This window comes from Trachypithecus francoisi, unplaced genomic scaffold (assembly GCF_009764315.1).
Source record: "Trachypithecus francoisi isolate TF-2019V2 unplaced genomic scaffold, Tfra_2.0 Lachesis_group19, whole genome shotgun sequence".
NCBI classification, from domain to species: domain Eukaryota; kingdom Metazoa; phylum Chordata; class Mammalia; order Primates; family Cercopithecidae; genus Trachypithecus; species Trachypithecus francoisi.
In genome coordinates, this window is record NW_022681464.1 from 29,527,498 (window position 1) to 29,541,452 (window position 13,955).

The 13,955-nt window shown below is 38.1% G+C and overlaps 1 protein-coding gene across 2 annotated transcripts in view; it reads right to left on the reverse strand.

Annotated features, from left to right (window-relative positions):
* Positions 1-530: 530 nt before the first annotated feature.
* TAF4B (TATA-box binding protein associated factor 4b) overlaps positions 531-13,955 on the reverse strand; it is a 158,072-nt gene continuing 144,647 nt past the window's right edge. For both annotated transcript variants that reach the window (XM_033178079.1, XM_033178080.1), the window contains one exon: positions 531-2,386. In XM_033178079.1, the coding sequence (XP_033033970.1) occupies positions 2,219-2,386 (168 nt within the window). In that variant the 3' untranslated portion in view covers positions 531-2,218. The remainder of the gene's footprint in view (positions 2,387-13,955) is intronic.

A 13,955-nucleotide genomic window follows, 5' to 3' on the forward strand; every position in this document is an offset into this window, starting at 1 on the left:
GCCACCAGGGTACAGCTAGGGATTCCCAATCTTCTAATTTCTCAAAAGAAATGGAAATATAGATTCTTATGAATTAAAACATTGGCAATACTGTCTGAGTCAAGGAGAATGCATTTGTAGATCAAATCTACTCAAGGCCACCATTCTGCAAACTGCACAGACGAATACCTTGGATGCACTTATTTGTTCTTTCTTGTGTAAGATATACTTCACAAGACAAAGTTTAAAAATGAATATTAAAAATAAATTTTGAAAAATACCTTAGTAAAAAACCCTGATGGGCGAGAAAAGCTTTTGTAATGAGTATGCTTAGCTTTCTTTGTGAATCAAATAGCCTGCAAATTTACAACTATGTCAAAGAAAGTGATACGACAACTTGGATCTGAAGTGACTTTCTGGAACCAAAACTGCCCATACTCCAAAGTAATTCACAGTCCGAGCTAGGAAAAATTCACAGCCCAGCAATGTGAGCACATCGGGGCTAACTACTAAGGACAATGGTTTTCAAAGTCAGTGACTGAGCAAAGTTATTCTTATAATAAAATAATCATTTTAATGAAGTATTTGAAATAATTTTAAACATCTGATCAGTAAGATTATACATAAATGAGTATGCTGCACTTTACAAAAAATAAAGGTAAGCATTTAAATATACAAAAACAACTTTGGATAAAGATCTCTTCTTAAAGTACTCCTTTAACATACACATAATTTATAGCATTTTACATAACTTGCTGAAACAAAAAAAAGTGGCCAATTTAAAATTTACTATAGTGTAGAATGTGGCCATAACAGTCCCAATGGGAAGAACAGGATGAAGAGTAACATACGTGAGGTGGTTTTTTTTCCTCTGAATTCTTGTAAGTATAGCATTTCCCATTTCTGAAATACCTTTTTGGAGGATTCAATCATTTTTTTCTGTATGTGATTCTAACTACAGTGATTATTTTTCACCAGCTGGATTCCACACACATGGAATTTTCTTTTCGTTTCTTTTTTTTTAAAGAGGGTTTGCTTTGTCCATCAGCTTCTTCCTCAGGTGAACACATATAACTTGCTTCTCATATTCAGAGCTCATATCCCGAAGAGTGAGATACTGACAGTATCTTTTTAAGTACAGAATCCAACATAAAGTCCTATTGTTAAAAATTTCTCATCATCAATTAGGATTTTTTAAATGTGCCAACAAGCTTAAAACTTAGGATAACTAAAATACATGATGACAGAAGGAACTACAAAAATTATCCTTCTTGGGATTTAAAACAATACAAAACAAAAAATAACATTTTCCTTTCAAAATACTATAATTTGAAAACATCTGGTACATTCTCCTTTCTGGTTGTGCTGTGATTTTTTCCCCCATCAACAAAACATGTACCAATTGTTTTGGAGTTCCGATTCTACCTCTTCCCCTCTTGGGCATATGAAGCACATTTCCTGTTTTATGATACCATTCTCACATTCCCCTCATCAGTTTGAAGGCAATGCCTTAACGTTCCTTCTAATACTTTGCACCTTTTCCGTTTTTTCAACAAGATACATTGGTAGATTTAATTTTAAGGTTTCCCTGATAAGGACGTCCCCTCACTTGGTACCAGAAACGGCATATGGTGATATGAAGCAGAGAATTAGCAAGCCCAGGCACAATCTATCCCCACTTGTCTCATTTTGACAACACTGGAACTCAGCCGACCAAAGTCACCACAGGCCCTACTCTGTGGCCTGTCATGTACAGAAGGTGACTGTCATAGTTAGCTAAGCAACTTCTGATTCCTGCCCAGAAAACCTACCACTTTGGGACAGGTTCAATGTAGAATGACATAGCCATTCTTGTATTTTCTTATGCCTCTTCCTTTCTCCTGCATCTCAATGCATGCCGTATTAGGGAAGGACACCTCACCTGCTACAATTCGGCAGCTGAGGCAGGTGGTAACAAACAGGGCCTTAACTTGCTTTAATTTAATGCACAGATGGGCAGATGCCTAATTCTGTGCAAAGTGTATTTCATAACTGATTTTCAGAAGACAAAGATGAATTTGAGTCTGTAAGAGCCCCATGGGATGGACAGGTAAGAGTTAATATAGTTTCTAACTGTAAACAATGCTCTTTCAATGTTGGTGATTATTTTCCAGAAATTGAAATTTCAGGACAGTGCAACAATGCTCTTTGTGTCTTCTTTGGCAGTAAATAGCAAGGATCTGGATGGAGAGTGGAGTGGTCACTTCAGAAGGGCCAGGTATAGAGCTCGAGAATACTTCATCTCCCGTTCCTGTTCCATACAAAATATCAAGTCCCTGAGGCAGATTCTCGTGATTCTTGGACGATGCAACTGTTTGGTGGCTGTCAGGCTGGATGTCCCAGAAGCAAGAAGGTTGTCTTTTAAGCCCTAAATATAATAAAAGGAAAAGCAATTTGAAATAAAAATCTTTCATAAAGGGAAAGCCTGACAATTCTAGCAGGTAAGAGCCCACTACCCCCTGGTCACTGGGTTAGGTACTGGAGATAATGGAATGATGAAGACCTAACCCCGTCCTCCAGCAGTCAGCCTCAAATGGCCACTAAACCTATCACCTGAGCTCATTCATTCTTTCCTTCTCACCTGCAGCATGGCAATAGCCTCTGAAGTGGTTTCTCCATTTCCAGGCTCTACTTGGCTCCATTCTTCCCAGTGCATTGCAGGCCAGACTTTCACTCTTTAAAGGCCTTACACAAATCTTTTGAGAGTGATAGATGTGTTTATCACTTCGATTGTGGTGATGATTTCATAGCTGTATGCATACATAAAAATCTATCAAATGTATACTTTAAATGTATGCAGTCTTTTGTATGTCAGTAATAAAAAATAACAATGAAGGCCTTTCATTGTTCAGACCCCACCAAGCCATGGTTCCAAAATCTTCAATGGTTCCCCATTGCTCAGAGAAGCTTCTTGAGAACCACGCTGAGCACTTTTCATATATTATCTCTTTTCTGTCATACAAAATTGCAGCCAGTTTGATGAGCACTGCCCCTATTTATCAAATGGGGAAACTGAGCTTAGACAGGTTAAGCAATCCGTTCAAGGTCACATAGCAAAGTTGAGCTGTGACTCAGTTTCTAATTTGATTTAAAGTAAATGCTCTGGTTGGGCACGGTAGCTCACGTCTGTAATCGCAGCACTTTGGGAGGTCGAGGTGAGAGTATCACCTGAGGTCAGGAGTTCAAGACCAGCCTGGCCAACATGGTGAAACCCCGTCTCTACTAAAAATAAAAAAATTAGCCGGGTGTGGTAGCGCGTGCCTGTAATCCCAGCTACTAGGGAGGCTGAGGCGGGAAAATTGAACCCGGGAGGCGGAGGCTGCAGTGAGCTGAGATCGTGCCACTGCATTCCTACCTGGACAACAGAGCAAGACTCTGTCTCAAAAAAATAAAAATAATAAAAATAAAGTAAGTGATCTTAACCACTGTGCTATATCATCCACCATATCACATATAAACCCATCACCCTGGCTTCCTTCTCTCCAGCCTCACTTCCCATTGCTCCTTTACAAGGCATCTTAACTGCAGCCACAATAGGCAGAGATTAGCAAAGAGGCCATTCTAGGCCAATCTACCCATCTTTTAAGACCCATTTCAAATGGGTCTACCTGTCCTTCATCCAAGGAAGTCTCACTGTGGCAATTAACTTACATCATATTACAGTAATTTGTACATGCTCCCACCACCACCACATACCTACTAGACCGTAAGCTTTCTGAGAACAAGGACTATGTTTTCTGTCTCCTCTAGGGCTTGGCAGAGTTCACAGAGCAACACATATCAAACAAAATATCCACAATATTTTCTAAATTGAATGTACTGGTTTAAAACAGAACAACAAGAATTCTAAACGTCATTTTAAAATCATGAAAACACAACACTCCTGTAATTAAGACAGTTTTCCGAATATGTTTACCAATATGAATTACCAATATGTCTATATGCTATTACTTTTAATTGGAAGAAAAGAAAAACATAGAACTTTCAAAGGATACTTTTGTACAAATGAAATCCTTTAATTCTTTTTACCTTTGTTTCAAAACAAAATCCTTTATTTCAAAAAACATCTCATAGGACTGGCAAATGTCTTTTATCCACCCAAAAGACATACATAAGGAAAGATATTTACCTAACACAGGAAGAAAATCTGGTTCTGTTACTGTCCTTTTATAACCATTAAATTTTAATTACTCCTTCCACCTTTTTGGGTTTCTTGTTTTGTTTTGATGGAGAGGAAGGAAATCCCTTAAGGTCTCCAAAACACCATGGTCAAAATTAGTCAAACTTAATTCCATGCATGTTCACAGCATGACTTAGGGGTACTTTATCTGATGGACAAATAAAACTTGTTTAAGAGATACTACGCAGTTTTTGAGGGACATGATATCACAGTCATATTTTTATACTCATTAAGTTAAACTTGTTATAAGTATCCATGGAAAAAATTCTGGAAAGTCCACATTCTAAAAGAGGAAAAAAAGATCGGTCTCAGCTGCACAATTGTTTGGCTACTTACCCCGGAGCCCGTCTATAGTATACAGCCAGTCTCTCGCTACTTCTGCAGGGTTCTTGGTAATGAATGCAATTTGTACAAGTGTAAGCCTCCGGAACTTCAGCTAAGCCTGGCAGTGAAGCACTAGCGTGTCACTCTGCTAGCACCAACACTCAGAGATGGTGTAACTCAGATGTAATTTTAACTATTGTAAATTATTACCATCAAAATATCTTCATAAGATTTTTGCAGAATGGGACCCAAAGTTCAGTTTTGTTTGGAAAATTGAATAAAAAGTACATATTAGGAAGAAAGTTACTAAAACACATAATTGGCAGTGAGTGGCAGTTTTGTTGTTTATAGGAGTAACCCATTTAAAACTACAATATATTTAGGCCAAGGCAAGCAAATCACTTGAGGTCAGGAGTTCAAGACCAGCCTGGCTAACATGGTGAAACCCCATCTCTACCAAAAAAATTAAAAAATGAGCCGGGCGTGGTGGTGTGTATCTGTAAGCTCACTTATTCGGGAGGCTGAGGTGGAAGAACTGCTTGAACCCAGGAGGCAGAGGTGGAAGTGAGCCAAGATCATGCCACTGCACTCCAGCCTGGGTGACAGAGTGAGACTCTGTCTCAAAAAAACAAAAAACAACTACAATACATTTAACTAGAGGCAATTTCTTTAGCCATAAATTAGACATATTATGCTAAAACTGTATCTATATGTTTATAAATCTTCTAAGAGTTTACCTAAAATCAGTACTTTGGTGTTTTATATGAAATTGTAAAATAACTGGCTAGACAGACACAATGTCTCGGCAATTCCACATCTATGTAAATACCCAGAAATAAGCCATGGGTTCATCAAAAGATATGTATAAGGATGACTACTATTCACAAGAGCCCTAAGCTAGAAACAATCCAAGTGAGTACATTAAGAGTACAATAAATTGTGGAATAATCATACCATGGAATGATACACAGCAATAATGACTGGGTAACATGAAAGAGTATCACAAAAATGTTCAATGAAAGGAACCAGACACAAAGGAATTCATACTGTATGATTCAATTTCTACCAAGTCCCCAAACAGACAAAGCTAAAAAAAAAAGTCAGGAGAGTGAGTTCCCATGGGGGAGATGAGAAGTGATTAGAACAAGAGTGAGGTTGTCTGGAGTTCTGATGATGTTTCCTTCTTGATCTAACTACTGCCTACATGAATGTGATCATGCTGTGAAAACTGTGGTGAGCTTATGACTTGTGTACTTTCTATATTGATGCTATATTTCAATAAAAAATTAAATCGCTACCCCAAAAACCTTGCCTCAGGAAGAAATTAACATGGAGGCAAAGAGAGGGGGGAAAGGAAAGACAATAAGGCAAAATTGTCAAACAGAAAAAAAAAATAAAGAGACCTAATCATCTGAGTAAGGAACAAAGGGGTCACAGTTCATGTTTGTCATGTGACAAGCCTGAAGGATTCAGGGGAAAGAGCCATATTACAGCTGCCAGCACAGAGTTGAAAAGAAGGTCATTCCAACAGGATGCAGCAGAGGGCCTGAGGCGATGTTATAAATGAAAAAAACCCCAAGGGACTTTCAGTAACCCAACAGAAATGTCTTTCATGATTCACAACTTTACAAAGGTGATAGCATTCTCTTTCCCCAAATAGCAGCTAACTAGAAAGTCAATCTTTCTTGAATCTGAACACAAAATATGTAGCATTTTTATTCCTGAGCTTATGATTTGGCGAACTCTGCAATTGTAACTTGTCAATCACAATGACCTGGCCAAAATAACCATCTACTCTCAATTATCCACGGTTAAGTGGGTAGAGAGTACACAGATAACTTACAGCCATAAAAACCAAACCTGCTTTTTCACCATCAGTTTTAATTTTCCTCTGCCTCACCAAGTCCTTTCCCCAGAGTTGACTAGGGCTGATTTCTGGTCACATTAGAAATCATAAAGAATACTAACATGATTAAGGGCCCAGAGTTTTTAAGAAGGAAAAAAAAAAAAGACTTTATTCTTATCACTGTTAGCATACTGTTCATTTTGGAAATAGAAGGTTTTCCCACGTAACTTTCTACATGAGGATATTCCTTAATCTGGAATCTTCTCCTGGGTGAAAACAAAAGATGAAACAAACAATTCATTTCCCAGGTGCACAACAGATGTCCTCGGAAGCCGACTCAAACCTAAATGTTAACATCTTCTAAAACTGCCAGATCAATTATGTTAGTCTTCATAATTGTTACTCATTAATGTTACCCAGCCCACTAACAACTTATCTCACCTAATTTGTTTTGTTATACCACTAAACTAAGTTTCTTGTTTTTATAATGAAACTTTTGAGGAACTCCATTGCTCTAACAAGTAAAAATGCAAAATTATCAGTTATCAATTTTAGATAAATAACACCATTTTAATAATGACATTAAATAACTAAAAATAACTAGTAATCCAATTTTTATCCCTTCAACTTAATACAGCAGTGTTGTGAAATATAACCTTTAAAGGCTTTTCTACTTCTTTTTCCATATTTCCTTAAATTAGATGACTGCTCTACCACATTAGAAGCAGAAAGGACATCTTTATGAACCCAGTGTCTTCAGGAATCCTATTGGGGTTTATAGTGACTCCATACAAGCTTCTCCTCCCAAGAGCCACCATCCATGGTAATGTAGCTTCATGCTAGTCCATGTTCTGATTCCATTCAAAATTATCTGGGTTACTGGGAACCTACTATGGGCAAGGAACTGTGCTAGGCAGCATAAGATATACATAACTGAACGGTGGCAAACACTTATTGTCTCCTCCATAGGCAATCTCAAATTACTTAATTTCTCTGTGCCTCAGTTTCCCAATCTGCAAACTAGGGACAGTAACACTAATTATCTCATATGGCTGGTGTGAAGATTAAATGAGAATGATATACACTCTAAAAATGTTCGCCCTATTCTCATAATGAAGTCCCTAGTTAGTAGGAAGGCACTGAAGGTTTACAAACAGGAAACAGTGTAATTCTAGCTCCAGACCTTTTTTCCCATCCCCCTCCTTATCCAGGTCCTATTCTCTCAAGTCTTCACTAAATCACTGGTTACTGAACTCAAGAGAAATAATTTGTGCTGCCATACTTACCTTGTCCCTCTCAGTGAAATTTCTGAATTTTAAGGGAGCCTTGAAAGCCTAAAGCTCCAACGTAGACCGATGCGCATTTCAGACATGTGACAGGTGGATAGCAAGTTTTTCTTACACTCCTCAAATTAAATAGTGGAGGAACCTGCTGCTGTACAGAATCAACTAAGCTTATCAATATTGTCTCTAGAAACTAAAAGTCAATCTCTTTCATTCAATTCTCTGAATCCTAAGACTAATAAAAGCAAAATTTGTGTCCCAGAATCTGAATAGTTAACCAAACACAAAAACTGAGAATTTCTTAATAGAGGAATCAAGAGGCAAAGATTCACGACATTCTCAGATTCTACCTGATTTACACTAAGTCCCAACCTCATGCCACCAGGGCAGCTCTTAAGGGATGGCTCAAGTCTTTTCAGCTTTAAGGAGGAAACAAGGTCCAAACAGGAAGAATAGGGAGTAGAAAGAAGACCCAGCTCCAGAAAAAAACAAAAAAACAAAAAAACTGAACATCATCTAAGTTTCAGAAGCAAAAATAAATAAAAGTGCCCTGGATACCTGACCCAGTGTAACAAGAACACTGAAAATTTATATTCAAAATACCCAAGCTTCTAGGCCTGAAAGAGGAACACAGGACAGAAAAATACTGAGCTTCAAATTTGACTGCCCTCTGCTGGTCAACAAACAGAACTTCTGAAGCAACAGATCTCTCATCTTTATCACCTTCATTTTATTTTTTTTTTATACTATACTTTATGTTCTAGGGTACATGTGCACAACGTGCAGGTTTGTTACGTATGTATACGTGTGCCATGTTGGTGCGCTGCACCCCTTAACTCGTCATTTACATTAGGTATATGTCCTAATGCTATCCCTTCCCCCTCCCCCAACCCCGTAACAGGCCCGGTGAGTGATGTTCCCCTTCCTGTGTCCAAGTGTTCTCATTGTTCAATTACCACCTGTGAGTGAGAACAAGCAGTCTTTGGTCTTCTGTTCCTGCAATAGTCTGCTGAGAATGATGGTTTCCAGCTGCATCCATGTCCCTACAAAGGACATGAACTCATCCTTTTTTATGGCTACATAGTATTCCATGGTGTGTATGTGCCACATTTTCTTAATCCACTCTGTCATTGATGGACATTTGGGTTGGTTCCCAGTCTTTGCTATTGTGAATAGTGCCGCAATAAACATACGTATGCATGTGTCTTTAGAGCAGCATGATTTATAATCCTTTGGGTATATAGTAGTGGGATGGCTGGGTCACATGGTATTTCTCTAGTTCTAGATCCTCGAGGAATCGCCACACTGCCTTCTACAATGGTCGAATTAGTTTACAGTCCCACCAACAGTGTAAAAGTGTTCCTGTTTCTCCACATCCTCTCCAGCACCTGTTGTTTCCTGACTTTTTAATAATTGCTATTCTAACTGGTGTGAGATGGTATCTCATTGTGGTTTTGACTTGCATTTCTCTTATGGCTAGTGATAATGAGCATTTATTTATGTGTGTATTGGCTGCATAAATGTCTTCTTTTGAGAAGTGTTCATATCCTTTGCCCACTTTTTGATGGTGCTGGGGTTTTTTTCTTGTAAATTTGTTTGAGTTCTTTGTAGGTTCTGGATATTAGCTCTTTGTCAGATGAGTAGATTGCAAAAATTTTCTCTCATTCTGTAGGTTTCCTGTTCACTCTGATGGTAGTTTCTTTTGCTGTGCAGAAGCTCTTCAGTTTAATCAGATCCCATTTGTCAACTCTGGCCCTTGTTGCCATCCCCTTTGGTGTTTTAGACATGAAGTCCTTGCCCATGCCTATGTACTGAATGGTATTGCCTAGGTTTTCTTCTAGGGTTTTTATGGTTTTAGATCTAAAATTTAAGTCTCTAATCCACCTTGAATTAATTTTTATATAAGGTGTAAGGAAGGCATCCAGTTTCAGCTTTCTACTTATGGCTAGCCAGTTCTCCCAGCACCGTCTATTAAATAGGGAATCCTTTCCCCATTTCTTGTTTTTGTCAGGTTTGTCAAAGATCAGATGGTTGTAGATGTGTGGTATTATTTCCGACGGCTCTGTTCTGTTCCATTGGTCTGTATCTCTGTTTTGGTACCAGTACCATGCTGTTTTGGTTACTGTAGCCTTGTAGTATAGTTTGAAGTCAGGTAGTGTGATGTCTCCAGCTTTGTTCTTTTGGTGTAGGATTATCTTGACAATGCGGGCTCTTTTTTGGTTCCATATGAACTTTAAAGTAGTTTTTTCTAATTCTGTGAAGAAAGTCACTGGTAGCTTGATGGGGGTGGCACTGAATCATAAATTACTTTGGGCAGTATGGCCATTTTCATGATATTGATTCTTCCTATCCATGAGCATGGAATGTTCTTCCATTTGTTTGTGTCCTCTTTTATTTCATTGAGCAGTGGTTTGTTTCTCCTTAAACAGGTCCTTCACATCCCTTGTAAGCTGGATTCCTAGGTATTTTATTCTCTTTAAAACAATTGTGAATGGGAGTTCGCTCATGATTTGGCTGTTTGTCTGTTATTGGTGTATAAGAATGCTTGTGGTTTTTGCATATTGATTTTGCATCCTAAGACTTTGCTGAAGCTGCTTATCAGCTTAAGGAGATTTTGGGCTGAGACGATGGGGTTTTCTAAATATACAATCATGTCATCTGCAAACAGGGACAATTTGACTTCCTCTTTTCCTAATTGAATACCCTTTATTTCTTTCTCTTGCCTGATTGCCCTGACCAGAACTTCCAACACTACGCTGAATAGGAGTGGTGAGAGAGGGCATCCTTGTCTTGTGCCAGTTTTCAAGGGGAATATGCTTCCAGTTTTTGCCCATTCAGTATGATATTGGCTGTGGGTTTGTCATAAATAGCTCTTATTATTTTGAGATACGTTCCATCAATACCGAATTTATTGAGAGTTTTTAGCATGAAGGGCTGTTGAATTTTGTCAAAGATCTCTTCTGCATCTATTGAGATAATCATGTGGCTTTTGTCTTTGGTTCTGTTTATATGCTGGATTATGTTTATTGATTTGCGTATGTTGAACCAGCCTTGCATACCAAGGATGAAGCCCACTTATCATGGTGGATAAGCTTTTTGATGTGCTGGATTCGGTTTGCCAGTATTTTACTAAGGATTTTTGCATCGATGTTCATCAGGGATATTGGTCTAAAATTCTCTTTTTTTGTTGTGTCTCTGCCAGGCTTTGGTATCAGGATGATGTTGGCCTCATAAAATGAGTTAGGGAGGATTTCGTCTTTTTCTGTTGATTGGAATAGTTTCAGAAGGAATGGTACCAGCTCCTCCTCGTACCTCTGGTAGAATTCGGCTGTGAATCTGTCTGGTCCTGGACTTTTTTTGGTTCGTAGGCTATTAATTATTGCCTCAATTTCAGAGCCTGTTATTGGTCTATTCAGGGATTCAACTTCTTCCTGGTTTAGTCTTGGGAGAGTGTATGTGTCCAGGAATTTATCCATTTCTTCTAGATTTTCTAGTTTATTTGTGTACAGGCGTTTATAGTATTCTCTGATGGTAGTTTGTATTTCTGTGGGATCAGTGGTGATATCCCCTTTATCATTTTTTATTGCGTCTGATTCTTCTCTCTTTTCTTCTTTATTAGTCTTGCTAGAGGTCTCTCAATTTTGTTGATCTTTTCAAAAAACCAACTCCTGGCTTCACTGATTTTTTGAAGGGCTTTTTGTGTCTCTATCTCCTTCAGTTCTGCTCTGATCTTAGTTATTTCTTGCCTTCTACTAGCTTTTGAATGTGTTTGCTCTTGCTTCTCTAGTTCTTTTAATTGTGATGTTAGGGTGTCAATTTTAGATCTTTCCTGCTTTCTCTTGTGGGCATTTAGTGCTATAAATTTCCCTCTACACACTGCTTTAAATGTGTCCCAGAGATTCTGGTATGTTGTATCTTTGTTCTCCTTGGTTTCAAAGAACATCTTTATTTCTGCCTTCATTTTGTTATGCACCCAGTAGTCATTCAGGAGCAGGTTGTTCAGTTTCCATGTAGTTGAACAGTTTTGATTGAGTTTCTTAGTCTTGCCTTCTAATTTGATTGCACTGTGGTCTGACAGTTTGTTATAATTTCTGTTCTTTTTCATTTGCTGAGGAGTGCTTTACTTCCAACTATGTGGTCAATTCTGGAATAAGTGTGATGTGTATATTCTCTTGATTTGGGGTGGAGAGTTCTGTAGACGTCTATCAGGTCTGCTTGGTGCAGAGCTGAGTTCAATTTTTGGATATCCTTGTTAACTTTCTGTCTTATTGATCTGTCTAATGTTGACAGTGGGGTGTTAAAGTCTCCCATTATTATTGTGTGGGAGTCTAAGTCTCTTTGTAAGTCTCTAAGGACTTGCTTTATGAATCTGAGTGTTCCAGTATTGGGTGCATATATATTTAGGATAGTTAGCTCTTCTTGTTGAATTGATCCCTTTAGCATTATGTAATGGCCTTCTTTGTCTCTTTTGATCTTTGTTGGTTTAAAGTCTGTTTTATCAGAGACTAGGATTGCAACCCCTGCCTTTTTTTTGTTTTCCATTTGCTTGGTAGATCTTCCTCCGCCACTGGTTATTTTCTTTAAACTTTTATTAAGACACTTGCAAAGTCCTCTGAAAACTCACATAAACTATGTCCGGAGATAAGTTTTACCTATTATTTTCTTAAAATTTCTTCAAAGGACTGCTAGGTAACATTTTTTAAGAACTAGCTTTGATTTTTCTTTGGAGAATTGTGAATATAAATAAAAGCTACAATATAATAAGGGTTGCTGTGCCTCAAAACTAAAGTTGAATTTATTAATATCTTTAAATGTATTAACAGTAGCTTTGTTTAAAACTCTAGTAATTCTAGAGTTGGTGAGTTGCATACAGGCTGATAGAAAAATGACTCTAGAATGAAATATGAATTTATACCAAAAAAAGCATTAGAAATTGGAAGTATAAAAAAATTTTCTTTTCATAAATTATTTAAAAGATATATGACCATTAATAACAACATACTAGGAAGGTTAGAACATACATAGCAGTAAAGTAGGTGACAACAATAGCACAAAGGATGGAAGGTGTGTATAATTAACTACTTGGTTTTGTTTTGTATTTATTTATTTATTTAGAGGCAGAGTTTCGCTCTTGTTGCCCAGGCAACAAGAGTGCAATGGTGCGATCTCAGCTCACTGCAACCTCTGCCTCCGAGGTTCAAGTGATTCTCCTGTCTCAGTCTCCCAAGTACCTGGGATCACAGGCATGTGTGACCACGCCCAGCTAATATTGTATTTTTAGTAGAAACAGAGTTTCTCCATGTTGGGCAGGCTGGTCTCCAATTCCCCACCTCAGGTGATCCGCCTGCCTTGGACTCCCAAAGTGCTGGGATTACAGGCGTGAGCTGCCACACCCAGCCAAATTACTTGGTTTCAAAAGACTCTTCCATTCTGTGTGAAGTGGTATTACTTCAAAGCCGAGTGTAGTCAGTTAAGGGTGCACATTGTACCTTTGAACAGCGTCACAGCAACCATTAAACAAAATAAGAGGGCTGGACACAGTGGCTCACCCCTGTTACCCCAGCACTTTGGGAGGCCGAGGCAGGCGGCTCACTTGAGCCCAGGAGTTCAAGACCAGCCTAGGCAACATGGTGAAACCCCACCTCTACTAAAAATACTAAAATCAGCCAGGCATGGTGGCATGCACCTGTGGTCCCAGTTACTCCAGAGGCTGAGATAGGAGGATCGCTTGAACCTGGGAGGTTGAGACTATAATGAGCAATGATTGTGCCACTGCACTCCAGCCTGGGCAACAGAGCAAGACTCTGTCTCAAGAAATAAGTAAGTATATAAATAAGACTATTAACTAAAAAGGAAACAGACAATGTAGCATAGAATACTAAAATACTGCTTGATTAACTCAAAAGATGGAAGAAAAGGAGAAAAAAACTGGGAAATTTAAAAACGAATAGCAAGACAATGGACTTAAATCCAGTCACAGCAGTATTTACATTAAATATTGAATCAAACACTCCAAATGAATTTTCATTCTGGTAAAAAAATCAAAACTCAATTATATGTTATTTATAAGAGACCTGCTTTAAATAAAGACACAGATAAGGTGGAAGTAAACCAAAGGAGAAAAGATAAACTATGTAAATACTAAGGGTGAAAAAGATGACATGGCTATAATAGTATCAAGCAAAGCACTAAAATAAAACTTTAAAAAAACAAAGCAGACTTCAAGACAAGGAATATTACTAGAAAGGAAGATCAATTCGCAAGGACAAAAGGAGGCAATTCACGAGAAAGACATTCAGTATTC